The 19,131-nt window shown below is 47.5% G+C and overlaps 1 protein-coding gene and 1 long non-coding RNA gene across 2 annotated transcripts in view; one reads left to right on the forward strand and one right to left on the reverse strand.

Annotated features, from left to right (window-relative positions):
• Positions 1-55: 55 nt before the first annotated feature.
• On the reverse strand, positions 56-17,506 carry RFC5 (replication factor C subunit 5). The gene is made up of 11 exons (XM_033220442.1): positions 17,273-17,506; positions 14,088-14,152; positions 13,461-13,597; positions 12,240-12,319; positions 10,550-10,623; positions 7,862-8,021; positions 7,049-7,130; positions 5,568-5,697; positions 4,565-4,642; positions 2,767-2,821; positions 56-1,109 (listed from the first exon to the last, which is right to left on the reverse strand). The coding sequence occupies exons 1-11, from the start codon at positions 17,335-17,337 to the stop codon at positions 1,013-1,015; spliced, it is 1,023 nt and encodes a 340-aa protein (XP_033076333.1). The 5' UTR covers positions 17,338-17,506; the 3' UTR covers positions 56-1,012.
• The window catches only part of LOC117089330, a 28,812-nt gene continuing 26,664 nt past the window's right edge, over positions 16,984-19,131 (forward strand). Inside the window, exon 1 of the long non-coding RNA XR_004439552.1 lies at positions 16,984-17,060. This is a non-coding gene — a long non-coding RNA (uncharacterized LOC117089330). The remainder of the gene's footprint in view (positions 17,061-19,131) is intronic.

The following is a 19,131-nucleotide window of genomic DNA, read 5'->3' on the forward strand; positions in this document are numbered from 1 at the left end:
AATAAAGGGAATAGTGACTTTCTCCATTAGACAGTTTAAGAATTTGACACTTATATAAAGAACAGCATCCAAAGAAAGTTTATTCTGTGATATTAGAGACGGAAGGTTTTCATATAAATGCAAGTTTGACAAAGTCAGCATCTTTCTACCTGTCTAAGGAAGAGTCACTTGTAACACAGCCAGCTAGCAGGCTGCTTTGTCTTTTATTATAAAGAACACTAACCCAAATGCAGTATGATTGCTATAAAATAAATGTGAAATTTGTACAAAAGTCCCAGTCCTCCCGCAGTTCTAGGTTTATAGTCAGGCTCAATCTTACTTGCCCCTCTCCTGCATGAAAATAAGTGTGTTTTATTTAGCCTCTGCCCTCAAAATGGCATAGTTTAAGGCTCTATATTATATTTAAAATTAAATTTTTTTTCCTATCATCCACATCAATTTGGAACCTGCTGGTAACTCTTCTACCACAGAGGGTAAATAAAAAGACCAGTTTTTAAAGTCAGAGAATTCAGCTCATCTTATAAAAGTATAATAGTTTTGGCCAGATGTCCGTTAACATCTGTTTAAATTAGATAAAGACACAATGTCAAATATTAGAATCGTAAATGTAATTTTGGAGATGATATTTACCTTGAGTAGGAAGACACTTGGACCATATTAGATTTGAAAGTCTTCTGTTCCAGACCAAAATGGGGTAGGCTAATTCCCTGTCATCCAAGCAACTAAAAGGTAAAAGCCTTATAACTTTAAAATAAAAAAGGTTATTTTTTTCCCCTATAAAAGATGGGCAGTATGAGTTATACATTAAAAGTATTTTGTACATCCCTATTCCAAACCACCACAAAAATGGTACTTTTAAACATGCCTGCCCATCCTGTCCTGGAAGGGAGTTTTTCCAAGATTAAGGGTGACTGGTTCATCCCACGACCCCAGGCTGCAGTTCATCCCGGAACTGTCCTCTGTTCTTCCGTCACTGCGGAGCCCTGAGAATTGTGAACAGCCCTCGGAGCATCTAGGCCTCTGCAACAATCAGGTCTCTGGTGACTTGAAATGCAGCAATGAGGGAGCTCAGCTGGATCTTCTCATTGGTGCCAACAGAAAGCCTGTACCTAACAGAAACCAAACACAGGGTAAGAAAAACACCACACACAGCTGCCTTTTCTTAAGGGAAAAAGAGATGTAGGACTGAAAATCTGTTGAAGGAGTGGGGATGGGAAGTGATAAAACAAATTTACCCTGGACTGCAATCTTGTATGTGTCCCCCTAACGTTTTCTTCTTTCCCTACACATTGATTTATAAATGTGATGTTTCAAACTCGTAAGGACAGATTCAATTTTAAAAATTATTAGGTATCAGACCGGGCGCGGTGGTTCACACCCGTAATCCCAGCACTTTGGGAGGCGGGCCAATCACTTGAGGCCAGCCTGGCCAACATGGTGAAACCCCCATCTACAAAACAAACAAACAAACAAAAAACAAAAATTAGGCTGGGTGCGGTGGCTCACGCCTGTAATCCCAGCACTTTGGGAGGCCAAGGCGGGCAAATCACAAGGTCAGGAGATCGAGACCACGGTGAAACCCCGTCTCTATTAAAAATACAAAAAATTAGCCGGGCGCAGTGGCGGGCGCCTGTAGTCCCAGCTACTCAGGAGGCCGAGGCAGGAGAATGGCGTGAGCCCGGGAGGCGGAGCTTGCAGTGAGCCGAGATTGCGTCACTGCACTCCAGCCTGGGCGACAGAGCGAGACTCCGCCTCAAAAAAAAAAAAAAAAAAAAAAAAATTAGCCAGGCGTGGTAGTGCATGCCTGTAATCCCAGCTCCTCAGGAGGCTGAGGCAGGAGAATGGCTTGAACCTGGGAGGCAGAGGTTGCGTCACTGTACTCCAGCCTGAGCGACAGAGTGAGACTCTGTCTCAAAAAAAGAAAAAAAGAAATAAAGTATTAGGTATCAACAGTGGTGTTCTGAACTTAAGTTTGTCCTAACTATACAGATATACAAAATTTATGTAATGAAGGATTATTTTGTCAGCAAAATACATTAAGAGGGAAACAAAACGGAGATTTCCTTCCTCTTAATTAAGCCATTTCACTGGGAAGTTTGGCTGATATATTGGTGGGTCTGTGGTCTAGTCAGTAAAGCAGGACACTGGAGTTCCTCTCGCCACCTTTTAAATGCCCAGCCACTGAGAGCAAAATCGTCATATTCACAATGCAATGAAGAGAGGTGACCTAATTTGTGCCTGTGAAAGCCAATGCCACAAATCAGAGTTGGCCTATGCTGACGTCTCTGTTGAACCCAATGCTGTCTACTTAAATGATAGCTGCCAGCTTCGCTGGGGGCTAATAACAGTGTTTACGGAACCAGGCAAAGCAGAAAATTGAGTGTGTGTTTACTTTTCCCCCCATTATGCTTTAGTATGCCAAAATGCCTTCATTGAACAGCTGGGTGGTTGAAGTGAAGCAGGCCTCCCAAATAACAAGGGCATTTTCAGAATCAATGTGGGCCAAGCCTGTGAGGTCCAAGGAAAGGCCTTCATCTCAGATATGTAACTGATCTGTACTTGACCTGTGAGTTTATCCCCATGTTCTTTAAGCAGCTCACACCCTTCCCCACATTCCATTCAATATCACCAGACTGGATTCTACAGTATGTGAATGATTTAGGAAAATAAAAAAAAAAAAAAAACGGAAACCAATAAAGTTGAAACAAATAACTCTCAACAGGGAGAAAAAGGAGGAAAAGAATGAAAACTGGGAGAAGTACTCACTCAATGTCTGCCATTTTGGTCAATAAATGTATTCGAACTGAAGATGGAAAGTCAACTGAGGGAAAAACAAAATCAAACAAGTTAGGTCTGTCACTCTCTACTGTCAAAAAACCCACAGAGGACAAACGAGTTTCAACATCAAATCCTTAATACAGAACTAGTCCCGAGGCCTCAGCCTGCTCACTAGATACCACACCTCTAAGAGTAAAAACGGTGCTGGTTTCATACTTTTTACCCACTCAATTTTGTGCTGCTTTATAGGGTAGTCAAAAAGGGAAATGAGCAGATACAAAGTGATCCTGAGAACACCAAAGATCACACCGTTCTTAGCAGCTGGGTAGCTCTACAAGTTAACCTGAATGCTGAGATCCCACTTGCTGTTTTTATTCTATGTTTTACTTTATTTTGAGAGGGGGTCTTGCTCTGTTGCCCAGGCTGGAGTGCTGTGGCATGGTGTGATCATGATTCACTGCAGCCTTGACCTCCTGGGTTTGAGGGATCCTCCACCTCAGACTCTTGAGTAACTGAGGCTACAGATGTGCACCACCATGCCTGGCTAGTTTGTATTTTTTGTAGAGATGGGGTTTCACCATATTGCCCAGACTGGTCTCGAACTCCTGGGCTCAAATGATCTGCCCATGTCAACCTCCCAAAGTGTTGTGATTACAGGCGTCAGCCATCATACCCAGCCTGTCCCCATTTAAAAACCAAGCACAAACAACAGATTTTTTTTAAAGTTGGTTTATGCTCAGCTGCCACAATCAAGGTACAGAGCAGGGCCTGAGCCAACCATACCTTGGGCAGAAGGCATGGCATGGGCCAGCCAGGAAGAGGTCTGTGAAGGCCTGGGCAGAACCAACATTCATTGACCCAGTTAAGTCTCCATCCGCAGTTGGCCACTTTGGAGGGAAGAGCTTCTCTGAAAGCCTACACAAGTCACCTGGGGAGCTTAAGAGAATACGGATGCCTGGTTCTCCTCCGAGAAGCTGACTTAATTTGTCTGGAGTGCCCCTACCTGCTGCCAAGGTTGAGAACCAATTCTCTGTGTAGAAGGTACAGGCAAGCGTGGAACTTAAGATGTTTTCCTTAAGCCTGCTTTGGTTCACATGTTTACATATTTCCTCTTTCTTTTCTGGGAATATATATCTAGATAGATACATAGATATAGATAGACAGAGACTTTTTTTTTTTTTTAGAAATGTGAATTAATATATACTACTTACTGCTATAAAATACAACTCCTAGAGGAAATAAAGTTAGCCTCCAGGAGTTTTCACTCTCCCCAGCAGTTCTAGATATTAAAAGAGGGTTTATGGAACAGTTTTTTTGTTTGTTTGTTTTTTGGAGACAAACTCTAGCTCTGTGGCCCAGGCTGGCGTGCAGTGGCAAACCTTGGCTCACTGCAACCTCCACCTCCCAGGCTCAAATGATTCTCCCACCTCAACCTCCCAAGTAGCTGGGATTACAGGCGTGTGCCACCACGCCTGGCTAATTTTTCATATTTTTAGTAGAGATGGGGTTTCACCATGTTGCCCAGGCTGGTCTTGAACTCCTGACCTCAGGTGATCTGCCTGCTTTGGCCTCCCAAAGTACTAGGATTACAGGCTTGAGCCACCCTACCCAGCTCTGGAACAAAATTTTAAACAGTGGCAAGACAGAACTGCTAACAAGAAGGGGTCTGATTTACACTTCATTAGTTTCTTTGCTTCAAGAATGAAGCCTCCTGTCCTAACCATCCTTAACCCCAAAGCAGGCTACTTTCTCCACAGCTTCTCAGCTAGGGGCTAATGTCAGTTACCTCTATGCACAAACAAGTGTATCTCTGTCAGGATATCATGCAGTGCCAACCCCTTCAGAGTTTTCAACTCTGTAATATCTAGAGGAGCAGTTAAGGCAAAGGGAACAAGTTCCAGAACAAACATACTGCAGAGAATTTTGAATCCAAACCCTGGCAAGTGACTTTTTAAAGTAGGACTTTTAATCCCAACAACTGTTTCTCTTTCAACTTGAAGCTGCACGTGTTGGACTCCAATTCTTTATTTTTCTTTGTTTCATCTTCAGTAAGGGCTTTCTGAAAGATAGAGTTGTACCTCCTTCTAGTAGAGAATAAAGCCAACTACATTTTCTTTTTCTTTCTTTTTTTTTTGAGATGGAGTCTTCCTCTGTCGCCCAGGCTGGAGTACAGTGGCATGACCTTGGCTCACTGCAACCTCTGCCTTCCGGGTTCAAGGAATCCTCCTGCCTCAGCCTCCCAAGTAGCTGGAACTACAGGCACTCACCACCACGCCCGGCTAATTTCTGTATTTTTAGTAGAGACAATGTTTCGCCATGTTGGCCAGGCTGGTCTCGAACTCCTGACCTCAAGTGATCTACCTGCCTCAGCCTCCAAAAGTGCTGAGATTACAGGCATGAGCCACCACACCCAGCCCCAAATGCATTTTCAAAAAGGCTTCATATCACCATTCCCAGCCTTTAATTTCACAGCACAAGAGCTATCACTATCACTGACCACTTGAAAATTACTGCATCTTCGATGCCAAGGCCTAAGCTTTTCTCCCATCTGGGAGTGAAGCTGCTTCAAGCCTTACCCTGACTTGAAGGTCAGAGCCCCCCAAGAAGAACTCTGGAGTGCTAAAGACAAGTCCACGCTCCACCTACAGACGTCTCACTCCCACAACAAGCTGACCAGAGTCGCCTGCAGCCGGCTGTGCTTTGCCAGCAAGGTGTGGGTGCTGGCTGCAGCCTGAACTCCTGGGGCCACCTTCAGGTCTCGTTGGCCAGGAGGTTATGAGAAAGGATACTTCTGTAGGCTGTGGTGAAATCTTGATTCAACATCCAGTCCAGGATGTTGGCGATATCTGACTTGAGCGGGTGCCCGGTGCAGGTGTAGACAGTCTCCTCTGTCACCTTCCCAAAGGCCATATTGGTGCTCTGTGCAGACAGGGGGAAGGGGGAGATCACAGTGGCTGTCACAGCAGCCACCAAGCTGCAGGGAGCCAAGAAGAAATTGCCAAGGCAGCAATACAGGTGGGCAGCAAAGTTCCATGGGCACAAGGCAATTAGAACCCCACACGTTCTACACCGGGAAGAGTCACCTCATCAGAGGACGCCACAGCCTGTTGGCTATTCCAGTGCCAAATCCTTTTCTCCCTTTGCCTTCTTTTTTTTGAAACGGAGTCTCGCTCTGTCGCCCAGGCTGGAGTGCAGTGGCGGGATCTCAGCTCACTGCAAGCTCCGCCTCCCGGGTTTACGCCATTCTCCTGCCTCAGCCTCCCGAGAAGCTGGGACTACAGGCGCCCGCCACCTTGCCCGGTTAGTTTTTTTGTATTTTTTAGTACAGATGGGGTTTCACCGTGTTAGCCAAGATGGTCTCGATCTCCTGACCTCGTGATCCACCCGTCTCAGCCTCCCAAAGTGCTGGGATTACAGGCTTGAGCCACCGCGCCCGGCCTCCCTTTGCATTCTTTGCCAACAAATGACTCCTTTTGTTTTTAAAACACTTTCTTTTGCTCTTTGTTTTTTGAGACAGGGTCTTGCTCTGTTGCCCAGGCTGGAGTACAGTGGCATGATCACGGCTCACTGCAGCCTCGACCTCTTAGGCTCAAGTCACCCTCCTGCCTCAGCCTCCTGAGTAGATGGGACTACAGGCATGCACCACCACACCTGGCTCATGTTTTTCTAGTGGAGAGAGTCTCACCATGTTGCCCAGGCTGGTCTCCAGCTTCTGGGCTCAGGTGATCCACCTGCCTTGGCCTCCCTAAGTGCTGGGGTTACAGGCGTGAGCCACCATACCCAGCCCTGCAACAAGTGATTTTTTCAATTAATCAAAATACAAAGTGAGGAGGGGGAATCCAGCAGGTTATAAGATCAAGGTCTTACCAGTTGTAGATTTCTAAATTTACAGATTGATCATGCCTTTGCTTAGGTCTTTCTTAAAAAACTATCGCAAAACAATGACTCAGGATTTGCTGGGACCAGGCCGGGCACGGTGGCTCATGCCTGTAATCCCAGCACTTTAGGAAGCCGAGGCGGACAGATCACTTGAGGTCAGGAGTTCGAGACCAGCCTAGCCAGCATGGCGAAACACTATCTCTACTAAAAATACAAAAATTAGCAGGGCGTGGTAGTAGGCGCCTGTAATCCCAGCTGCTCAGGAGGCAGGAGATTCGCTTGAACCCAGGAGGCGGAGGTTGCACTGAGCTGAGATTGTGCTGCTACACTCCAGCCTGGGTGACAGAGCAAGACTCTGTCTCAAAAACAAAAGGATTTGCTGAGACCATACCTGCAAAATGTTCAGAGCCCTGCGCATGTCTCCACTGGAAAGAGTGACTAGTGCTTTCATTCCATCTTCACTTATATCAACTCTGAAAGAAAGAAGCAGAAGGGATTTGTGAGGTCCCCTGAGAGCACCAGCGTTCACCAAAGGAACAAGATGGCCTGGAATGATTAAGGCTTTAAAGGAATGAAGGAAAGAGAGGAACAGAGTTAATAATCTCCTGATCTATATGATCTAGAATTCACTCTGGTTTTTAGGGACCTGGGCTTCACATTAGTAGTCACAGCCAACCAAAACCGAGAACAGCCTGCATTTAGGAACAAGCATTCTCCCATGGAGCCAGTCGCCTTGAATTCTGCTCTCTGGGGAGCAGAGGCCTGGCACAAGCCATGATCACACAGCCCAAACTCCTCCTTTACAACAAGCAGCTGCTCAGGTCGGCTACTTGCTTGGCATCTGATTACACAGAATGTGATGTCTCAGAACCTTCCCTTCTAGTCTAAAAGGGCTGGAAGCATCTTTGCAGAAGGGACTCAGCAGCCTGCAGTTTCCAATGACAAAGAAGAGTAGGAGGAAACTGGGCAGCTTCCAGGGGAGGAGGATGGAATCTAGAAAAATGAAGCACCAAAAGACTTTTATGAGGAATGGCCTTGAGACAGCAGAGAAAATGATAGCAGTAGACGCTCCCCAGTGCCTCCCCTGTGCTAGGCACTCTGCAAAGTCGTTTTCCAACATCCTCTCCTCTACAAACGAACCATCAGTCATCCCACAAGCCTGTTTCTACTACACTGCATCCCCAAACACCCGCAAAATACTCACTTCTCTTCTTCCACGACATGTTCCAGGCGGGGAACCATGAGTTCAGGAGTCAGGGGACCGAACCGAAACCTCGTGCAGCGGGACTGCAAGGCAGGGATGATCTTTGACAGATAGTTACAGATGAGGCAGAATCTGGTATTCTCTGTGAATTTCTCGATTACTGGTAAGAGAAAATAAAACCACCTCATGTCAAAGTCCATTCTGATTTTTCAGAGTCCAGAAAACTTGAATTTTTCTGTTGTCACAAGGGTATAGGAAAAGATTCAAGAGTGCAAACAAGTGAGGATGTTGGCCGGCCGCGGTGGCTCACGTCTGTAATCCCAGCACTTTGGGAGGCTGAGGCGGGAGGATCACTTGAGGTCAGGAGTTCGAGACCAGCCTGGTCAACATGGCAAACCCTCTATTGAAAATACAAAATTTAGCCAGGTGTGGTGGTACGTGCCTGTAATCCCAGCTACTTGGGAGGCTGAGGCAGGAGAATTGCTAGAATCCAGGAGGTGCAGGTTGCAGTGACCCAAAATCATTCCACTGCTCTCTAGCGTGGGCAACAGAGTGAGACTCTGTCTCAAAAAAGAAAGAATGTAAACAAATGAAGATGCAGCTGGCAACAAGACAGGGCAGCTCTGTCCCCTTCAGATCAGAGATTAGTCACTCCTCTTTTTTTTTTTTTTTTTTGAAACAGAGTCTTGCTCTGTCACCCAGGCTGTAGTGCAATGGCGTGATCTCGGCTCACTGCAACCTCTGCCTCCCGGGTTCAAGCGATTCTCCTGCCTCAGCCTCCCGAGTAGCTGGGACCACAGGCACGTGCCACCACGCCAGCTAATTTTTTATATTTTTAGTAGAGACGGGGTTTCACCATGTTAGCCAGAATGGTCTCGATCTCCTGACCTTATGATTCGCCCACCTCGGCCTCCCAAAGTGCTGGGATTACAGGCATGAGTCACTGCGCCAGGCCAATTTTTGTATTTTTAGTAGAGACGGGGTTTCATCATGTTAGCCAGGCTGGTCTCAAACTCCTGAACTCAAGTTATCTGCCCGCCTCAGCCTCCCAAAGTGCTGGGATTACAGGCATGAGCCACCGCACCTGGCCTAGCCACTCCTCTTTCACAAACTGGTAAACATGCCTCCATGGGATTTTACAAAATGCTTCCTTTTTACCATTTACCATGATTCTGGCACTTTTGCCATGTAATCCCATTAAGATTATGAGATCTCTTCTTGTCCTTTTACATAAAATTATATTTGGCAGGTTGATGATTCTTCATCTTCTATGGGCAGGGAGGGGGACGGCTTTTTGCAGACTTTTCCATGGAGACTGTCTGGAGGCCTCAGAGCACTCAAGGGAGCAATAACCCGAACAAAGAGTTGCTTATGACACCAGTTCCATTCTGTAGGTACCCGATGTTCTTACATGGGGATCTGCCCAGAATGACAGTCACTCGGCAGAACAAGATGCCGAAGAAAGGCTGCCAAGCTTCTAGGACCAGAGAGATTCTCACTGTCCTCCTCAACCTCCTCCTCCTCTGCTTCCTCCTCCTCCTCCTCCCCCTTCTCTCCTTCTCCACCCCCTCCTCTCCTCCTCCACCTGCCCCTACTCTTCTCCTCCACCTCCCCCTACCCTCCTCCTCCTCCCTTCTCCTCCCCCTTCTCCTCCTCACCCCCTCCTCTTCCCCCCTCCTCCTCCTCCCCCTTCCCCCATCCTTTCCTTAAACATGTGCTGCCATCTATTCCCTCCCCACAAACTCCTAAAGATCGTTCTTCTCTCAAAGCTGATTCACTTGGAATCTTAATTAGAGATGACAAGTGTCCTTTAAGAGAAAAGAACTGCACTGGGTCCCTGAAGACAGACAAATCGCAGGGTGCTCTCCCTCCCCCTGCCAAATCATTCACTTGGCAAGCAGTGAAGTAATGTCAGCTCTCCGAGCACCTCAACTTCAGATATTCTTTTCCTAGCTATTGTGGTTCAAAGGGTACCATTAGCAGAAAGGAAAGGGTACCATTAGCAGAAAGGACTATCCGATAGTTTAGGGATGAAAGATTTTCCACACCCCATCCCATGGAAAGATATAAATTCTCAACCCTGAAATTGAACCCAGTGTCAAAGGAGGTTGAATACCAGTGATCGGCCAGACTTAAAAGTCCCCACAGCGCTTAGTCCTTAGGCTGCTGAAGGGGAAGGTCCCACTACAGAGGTATCTCGCCTGTATCATCAGATAGGAGACACAGAGAAAGGCATAGAGATTTCTCTGGGCCAGAAGATGAAAACTGAAAACAAGTCATGCCATATCTCACGTCCAAAGTTCCTAATTCTCCTGTAATCCCAGCACTTTGGGAGGCTGAGGTGGGCGGATCACCCAAGGTCAGGAGTTCGAGACCAGCCTGGCCAACATGGTGAAATCCCATCTCTCCTAAAAATATAAAAATCAGCCGGCTGTGGTGGTGCATGCCTGTAATCCCAGCTACTTGAGAGGCTGAGGTCGGAGAGTCGCTTGAACTCAGGAGGCAGAGGCTGCAGTAAGCCGAGATCATGCCACTGCACTCCAGCCTTGGCGACAGAGCAAGACTCTGACTCAAAACCATCCCCTCCCCCCCACAAAAAAAACAATAACAACAGCAACAAACACAAAGTTCCTAATTCTCCTTCCAGTGCGCGCGCCAGCCCACACACTCCGCAGTGCCTCTGCTTACCTCTTCTCAAGGCATTCTGGGCGTCCTGAGTCATGGCGTCTGCTTCATCCAAGATCACTAGCTTAAAGCCTTTCCTAGAAAAACAAATGGTGCTGTCTAAAGATTTCTTCAGCCGGGCGCGGTGGCTCAAGCCTGTAATCCTAGCACTTTGGGAGGCCGAGACGGGTGGATCACAAGGTCAGGAGATCGAGACCATCCTGGCTAACACGGTGAAACCCCGTCTCTACTAAAAAATACAAAAAACTAGCCGGGCGAGGTGGCGGGCGCCTGTAGTCCCAGCTACTCGGGAGGCTGAGGCAGGAGAATGGCGTGAACCCGGGAGGCGGAGCTTGCAGTGAGCTGAGATCCGGCCACTGCACTCCAGCCCAGGCGACAGAGCGAGACTCCGTCTCAAAAAAAAAAAAAAAAAAAAAAAAAAAAGATTTCTTCAATCTCACCTCGACATCTGGGCTCAAACCTACATCTTCCCATTTGTGCCATCGGTCCTGTCTCGGAAAGGCTATTTCTTCTAGAACTTTGGCCAAGACAGACATCTTTGGTCACTCAGAGAGGAAGTGCCCATCACTCCTTCAACACTTGGTGGGAATGGAGGACTGACTTCTCTACTTCTATGCGCTGTGTCCTCTGGCATCTTCACTTTCCTCCACATACCACCCTACCATGCTACTGCTTTCCCCGTCTCCCTCACTCACACCGGAGTCTCTCACCCTTTCGCTTTTTTTGAGACGAAGTTTTTGCTCTGTTGCCCAGGCTGGAGTGCAGTGCCACAATCTCGGCTCACTGCAACCTCTGCCTCCCTGGTTCAAGCGATTCTCCTGCCTCAGCCTCCCGAGTGGCTGGGATTACAGGCGCCCACCACCATGCCCAGATAATTTTTGTATTTTTAGTAGAGACGAGGTTTCACTATGTTGGCCACACTAGTCTTGAACTCTTGACCTCAGGTGATCCACCTGCCTAGACCTCCCAAAGTGCTAGGATTACAGGTGTGAGCCACTGTGCCTGGCCCTCACCCTTTTTCTTTCTTTTTTTTTTTTTTAGCCACCATCCCAGTTGTCTTTCCTGATCTCAATTTATTTTAAAATTCAAACTAGCTCATCCAGGCTTAGGGGAATCTAACCAGTTCTCAGGAACTAAAAATGAAGAATGCTTCCCTAAAGAACTTGGTAATACAGGCTGGGCTCACGTCTGTAATCCCAGCACTCAGGGAAGCTGCAGTGGGCAAATTGCTCGAGCTCAGGAGTTCGAGACCAGCCAATGCAACATGGCAAAACCCCATGTCTACTAAAAAATACAAAAATTAGTTGGGCGTGATGGCTCACGACTAGTCTCAGCTACTCAGGAGGTTGAGGCTGGAGGATCGCTTGAACCCAGGAGGTGGAGGTTGCAGTGAGCCGAGATCATGCTACTGCACTCCAGCCTGTACGATAGAGGGCAATCCTGTCTCCAAAAAAAAAAAAAAAAAAAAAAGAACCTGCTAATACAAGTGTAGACAACATTTTATTTTAGCAGTTGCATTATAATACTTCTTACTACCATCCCTCTCCTTTATCTCTTTTCCATGGTTGCTTTGGACAAAGTCAGTTTTTTTTTTTCAACCCATATAAACTGGCTAAGGAGAGGATTAAAAAATTAGGCCATGTCATCTTACTAATGAAAATCAAGGGAGCGAAATTACACAAATAATTCTTACTTAAATATTGTCCTTGTGCTAGCAAAGCTCAGGATTGGTCCTCGAACGATCTCTATTCCTCGGTCATCTGAAGCGTTCAGCTAAACGTGGAAGACAGAAGCCAAAACAAAAAGCATGTTGCTATGCTATCTGTGAGTTCTTGGTTTTCATGTATCTCCTCATCAGTCCAGCTCAGCAGGTTAGCTCTCTGTGTCTAATGGTGGCTAAGAGATCGTCACAAAATAAAAAATCAGTTTTCTACACAAGTCACTAAATCAATAAAGATGGCTATATTGCCCCCAGCGTTTGAGGGCAATGACTGACGTAAACTGGAGAAGTAATTAATTGGCAGGGTTGCACTGAATAGCACCTCTGGTGCGAGCAGAATGATACAAATGTCAGCTGCCACAATCCCAAGGTTACCAAGTTCTTAATAAACTGAAATAAGGACAACAGTAGCAGCAAAGTTCTGAGACCCGCGTCTAAAAAGTAAATTCAACTTTTCTTGCAATAGACAATATTCAGATTTTTGAATCTAAGTATGTTAGTCAAGGTCGCAGCAATATACAGATGGCATACTCAAACGCAGCCATTTGAAGAGAATTAAACAAGGAGATCTTTTTAAAGGAGCGATATAGGAAAACCATGGGGCTATGCAATACCTGTGACCCTTAAGCCTGAAGGGGTTAGTGAAGGGAGTGGCTGTAGGCACCTGGAGAGGGCTGCACGAAAGGTACCACCTGGGAGATGTACCCTACAGATGGGCCATGATGCCAGCCTGTCAGCACCCAGGGAGGGTCCCGGCAGCACTCACTTCCTTCCCCTACCCCTGCCAAGGCCTCTATTGGCCAAACCCAACTAGGAGCCAGAGGGTAAGTAAGCTTATAGTCAGTAGAGCTCAGCCTTCCAGACAGGAATAGGGTGGAGAGATGTGGAGAATGGATCTGGAGGGGCCATGGCAGACAGGCAGCAACCAAGTAACCACAAAGGAGGGTTTGAGTAGAAGTTGGCAACACCAAAGAAAAAGGTGCCTAGCCCTACAACTGCCCTCTAGCTGACCAACACTAATCCAGACTAAAATGACCATTATAGGAAAAAGGGAATTAAAATCTTATTTCGAATTTACTTCTTTCCTAACTGTCCGTGGGGCAACTTACTTTTAAAGTAAAATAAAACCAGCAGAACTGAAATTCAGAGACTGGAGTCCTAAGTTATTTGTAGAGTAAGAACAATCATATTTACCTCCAAGACCATGGAGCCAAATTCTTTGTCTTTATACAGCTGTTTCGCACAGGCTAGGATGGTAGATGTCTTGCCTGTCCCTGGGGGACCATAGAGAAGCAAGTGTGGCAGTCGGTCTTCACTGATAAACTTCTGAACTGAGGATCAGGAAGGAAGAAGGGCACCATCAGTCTTTGGGAGCCGCCTCATTCACCCTGGGCCCGAGTTGGGCTGAAAGCTCTTCAACCCAATGCAATGTCCAAATCAGAGGCAGATGCAACTTGATGTAGGGGCCTTGTCTCTGCGCTCCTGGGGCAACTGGAATTCACTCAATAGTGCAGCCAGCCAGCAAGTATTTACTGAGTGCCTACTGTGTTACAGGCACCTTTCTGGGTGCTGACAACATCTGTGAACTTAAATGATTCGCTGTAATGCTATTTTTACTCCACTGTGTTGCAATTTTATGCTCATGTTTGTGACTTACCCACTAGACAGCAGCTATCTGAAGAAAATGAATGAATGATCTTAAAGCCACATTCTACAAAGCTCAATCAGATTCTTTGAAGTTATTACTTAGGAGAGACATCCCCAAGAAATTTACGCAGGTCCCTCAACCAGGACAAGAGCAACTGACACATGGATACTTACTGGTACTCAGAATGTCCTGATGAGAAATGAGATCATTCAGGGTCTGTGGCCGGTATTTTTCAACCCTGAAATACAATTTAGTATGTATGATGACATATATACATGCAAGAATATTTTATGTGTAGGCCGGGCGCGGTGGCTCAAGCCTGTAATCCCAGCACTTTGGGAGGCCGAGACGGGTGGATCACGCGGTCAGGAGTTCGAGACCATCCTGGCTAACACGGTGAAACCCCGTCTCTACTAAAAAAAATACAAAAAGCTAGCCGGGCGAGGTGGCTGCCGCCTGTAGTCCCAGCTACTCAGGAGGCTGAGGCAGGAGAATGGCGTAAACCCGGGAGGCGGAGCTTGCAGTGAGCTGAGATGTGGCCACTGCACTCCAGCCTGGGTGACAGAGCAAGACTCCGTCTCAAAAAAAAAAAAAAAAAAAAAAGAATATTTTATGTGTAAAAGAATCCTTGCAGGTCAGGCACAGTGGCTCACACCTGTAATCCCACCACTTTGGGAGGCCGAGGCGGGTGGATCATTTGGGGTCAGGAGTTCAAGACCAACTAGACCGACCAACATGGCAAAACCCTGTCTCTATGCCCACCTCCTAGGGTCTTTATAAGGATTGAACATCTAACAGGGTGTCTGCTAACCCAATAATATGCCATTCAATAAAAAATACCCCAAAATACAAAAATTAGCTGGGTATGGTGGCATACCAATACAGTCCCACCTACTCAGGAGGCTGAGATGGGAGAATTGCTTGAACCCGGGAGGTGGAGGTTGCAGTGAACCGAGACTGCACCACTGCACTCCAGCACTCCAGCCTGGGTGACAGAGTGAGACCCTGTATCAAAAAAAAAAAAAAGAATCCTTTCATATCCTAATTTAAAAAGCAAGAAAAGGCCGGGCGCGGTGGCTCAAGCCTGTAATCCCAGCACTTTGGGAGGCCGAGACGGGCGGATCACGAGGTCAGGAGATCGAGACCATCCTGGCTAACACGGTGAAACCCCGTCTCTACTAAAATATACAAAAAAAAAAAATTAGCCGGGCGAGATGGCGGGCGCCTGTAGTCCCAGCTACTCGGGAGGCTGAGGCGAGAGAATGGCGTAAACCGGGAGGCGGAGCTTGCAGTGAGCTGAGATCCGGCCACGGCACTCCAGCCTGGGCGACAGAGCGAGACTCCGTCTCAAAAAAAAAAAAAAAAAAAAAAAAAAAAAGCAAGAAAAACAAAGCACTTTAAGTTTGAACACAGACCAGTGGTTCTCAACCAGGGGTGATTTTGTCCTCCTAGGAACATCTCGTGATATCTGGGAACATATTTAGTTGTCACAGGTGGGCGGAGGGTCCTATGGCACTTAGTGTGTAGTCTCTAGGAATGCTGTTAAACATGCTACAGTGCACAGGACAGCTCCCCCAAACCCACCCAGAGTATCTTGCCCAAAATGTCAATAGCGCCGAGGTTGAACTCTGTTCTAATTTCATCTTTCCAGCTGTTTGTCTATAATCTCAACCTGATGGGCACCTACTATTTCAAAGTGCATTTGAAACTGAACTCCTACCCAAATAGCCTTCAACAGAAGAATGGATAGGTAAAACCTCTTCTGTCCATACAATGGAATATGATTCAGCCATAACAAGAAATGAACTACTGATACAAGCTGCAACATGCATGAACCTTGAAAACATGATGCTGAGTGAAAGAAACCAGACACAAAAGGTCACATAGTGTAGGATTCCACTCACGTGAAATGTCCAGAATAGGCAAATCCATAGAGACAGAAAGTAGATTAGTGGTTGCCAGGGGCTAGAGGAAGGGGAGAATGGGGAGTAACTGTCAATGGGCACAGGATTTCCATTTGGGGTGATGAAATTTTGGAACTAGATAGTGGGAAGACTCCACAACAGTCCACTGCATTCTGAATGTACTTAATGCCGCTGAATTGTACATTTTAAAACGGTTACAGGATGGGCTTGGTAGCTCGCCTCCAAAAGTCCCAGTTCTTTGGAGGCTGAGGCAGGAGAATGGCTTGAACCCCAATGTTTGAGGTTACACTGAGCTGTGATCACGCCACTGCACTGCAGCCTGGGCGACAGAGCAAGACCCTGTCTCTAAAAAAAAAAATATGTAAATACATGAAATAGTTACAACTGTCAATCTTTTGGGTTTTTTTAACCACAATAAAAACAAACTGGACGGCCACGGTGGCTCAAGCCTGTAATTCCAGCACTTTGGGAGGCCGAGGTGGGTGGATCACGAGGTCTGGAGTTCAAGGCCAGCCTGGACAATATGGTGAAACCCCGTCTCTACTAAAAATACAAAAATTAGCCGGGCGTGGTGGCGGGCGCCTGTAATCCCAGCTACTCAGGAGGCTGAGGTAGGGAACTGCTTGAACCCAGGAGGCGGAGGTTGCAGTGAGCTGGAATCGCGCCACTGCACTCCAGCAACAGAGGGAGACTCTGTCTCAAAAAAAATTTTTTTTTTGAACTAGTTACTAGACAATGACAACTTGGAGCTTTTCAAAGCCAAGCCAAATTGCTTCAAAGTCTTGAAAGCATTGCTAGAACATAGTTGTTGAAGTAGGATGGTTAAGAGTACAAGCTCTGAATTCAGACTTCCTAGATTCACCTCCAAGCCAATTTTCTAGCCTTGGACCATAGGGAAGTCATTTAACCTTTCTAAAATGCAGTTTCCTCCTGTGTAAAATTTGAAGCGGTGCCTACCTCTTACGGTCTTTGTAAGGATCGAACATCTAACAGGGCGTCTGCTAATCTAATAATATGCCATCCAATAAAAGTTGACCAGGGAGCCTCATTACTAGTTTAAAATGTGACCAATAGTCGCATCGCAGGTTTTGAAGAGTGGGAAGAGGGCAATTTGGCATGGAGGCCATTGCAGGTGTCAGGAGACGCGGGATCGAACCCCTGTGCTGTCACCAGGTGCGAAAGCCGACTTCTTCTTCGGCAAATGGAGCTGGGAGTCAAAGGGTGAGAGCTGGCAAAAGTCCTAAACAGAACGGACGAGTCTGGGGAGCTGGGGGGTGTCGGGGGAAACCTTTGCGGCTCGGTCCCGGCTGCAGGCCCGGGGAAGACGGGAAGAGGTCGGGTTGGGGTCCGATCACCTGCCCACTCCAGCCACCTCCTCCCCGCGCGGCCGCCCGGCCCCCTCTGCCCACAGCCGCCGCTCGGCCTCTTCCTACCAGGGCAGGTTCCTGATCTTGGCCGCCACGGGCTGCTCCTGCTGCTTGAGCGCTGAGGTCTCCATGGCGGGGAGACGATGGTGACCAGATCGGCTGAGATCGTCGCGTCACCCAAGCGCCTCCCCAGTGACCAGCCGCGACCTGGCCCTGAGACCCTGGCACTTAGAGTTCGCGCGCAAAAGCAACTCTCGCGAGCCGTGGCCACCAGTTTCCGACTTCCTCCCTCGGTCCCGCCCCCTCGCGTTGCTAGGGCGCCGGTTGCTAGGTTACCGGGAGGCGCGGGCCGCCAGCGTCCCTCCAAGCTCCGCCCCTCCAGCCTGCTCCGAGCTCTCAGCTACCCAGGCGCTTTCAGAGCAGGGAAGCGGGAGAGGCAGGGCCCCCTGCAGCCCCAGTCATCATTACATATTAAGATCTCACGGCCAAAGCCAATTCCTCCATCGCCAAGCTTCAAACACATTCAAAGGAACAAAAGCTGCCGGGGCTACAAAAAAAAAAAAAAAAAAAAATCTAAGAAAAAAACAGCCCGGAGTAACACGGTTGGGTCTTGAATATAGACGCCCTTGTGAAAAAAGGCTCGCGATACTTCTCGGCCCCAAAGCTGGGGGGTGAATATTTGGAAACGAAAACAACCCCAAACAAACACAACTGCAACCTACCTATCTCCGGAATCCGTGTCCCTCACCCAACAAAATTTGGAGAACCAACCTCCAGAAAATATCTCCAGAGAAAAACAAACAGAAACTTCCAGTTGAGTTAATCTGTGTCGCTGGAAGGATCTAGTTCATGAACACAGAGGAAAGGGTCCCTGTGATCTGAGATACTGAGGAGAATCGATATCAACATTTTAGTTTTCTTTCCTGAAGTGAGGAGAATTCTAGATCGGTTTTATTTTCTTCTTTTTTATCGGTCTGTATTTTCTTTTCTTTTTTTGGAGTCTCGCTTTGCCACCCAAGCTGGAGTGCAGTGGCACGATCTTGACTCACTGCAACCTCTGCCTCTCAGGTTCAAGTGATTCTCTGCTTCAGCCTCCGGAGTAGCTGGGATTACAGGTGCGTGCCACCACGCCTGGCTAATTTTTGTATTTTTAGTAGAGACGGGATTTCGCCATGTTGGACAGGCTGGTTTCGAACTCCTGACCTCAAGTGATCCACCCGTCTCAGCCTCCCAAAGTGCTGGGATTACAGGCGTGAGCCACCATGCCTGGCCTGGTCTGTATTTTCCAGCAATGAGCATGCAAAGCATCCATACTGAAGTCTTTTTTTTTTTTTTGAGACGGAGTCTCGCTCCAGGCTGTAGTACAGCGGCGCGATCTCGGCTCACTGCAACCTCCGCCTCCCGGGTTCACACCATTCTCCTGCCTCAGCCTCCCAAGTAGCTGGGACTACAGGTGCCCGCCACCATGCACAGCTAATCTTTTGTATTTTTAGTAGAGACGGGGTTTCACCATGTTAGCCAGGATGGTCTCTATCTCTTGACCTCGTGAGCCACCCCCCTCGGCCTCCCAAAGTGCTGGGATTGCAGGTGTGAGCCACCGCGCCCGGCTTTTTTTTTTTTTTTTTCTTTTAACATGATGAGGAAGACAAAAATCCTGGGAGGAATTTTGAGGCTGGCCTGGGGTCAGCAGTGTTCTGATTAGGAGGTAGTAGTACTCCTTGCATTGGCTTAGATCACTGTCACCTGCTTCAGGAACACAGCAGAGGGACAGGGGCAAGTATATGATGGCAGTTACGGCTTCACCCTAGCCCCTGCCTGGGGACCAAGAAGAAGGGGATCAGCTAGGGCTTGTGATGTGACAGTGCCCCTACTCTGCTTTCTCCCAGGAAACTAACACTGGGGGCTTGGATCATTAGCATGTCATT

This window comes from Trachypithecus francoisi, unplaced genomic scaffold (assembly GCF_009764315.1).
Source record: "Trachypithecus francoisi isolate TF-2019V2 unplaced genomic scaffold, Tfra_2.0 Lachesis_group11, whole genome shotgun sequence".
Lineage (NCBI taxonomy): Eukaryota > Metazoa > Chordata > Mammalia > Primates > Cercopithecidae > Trachypithecus > Trachypithecus francoisi.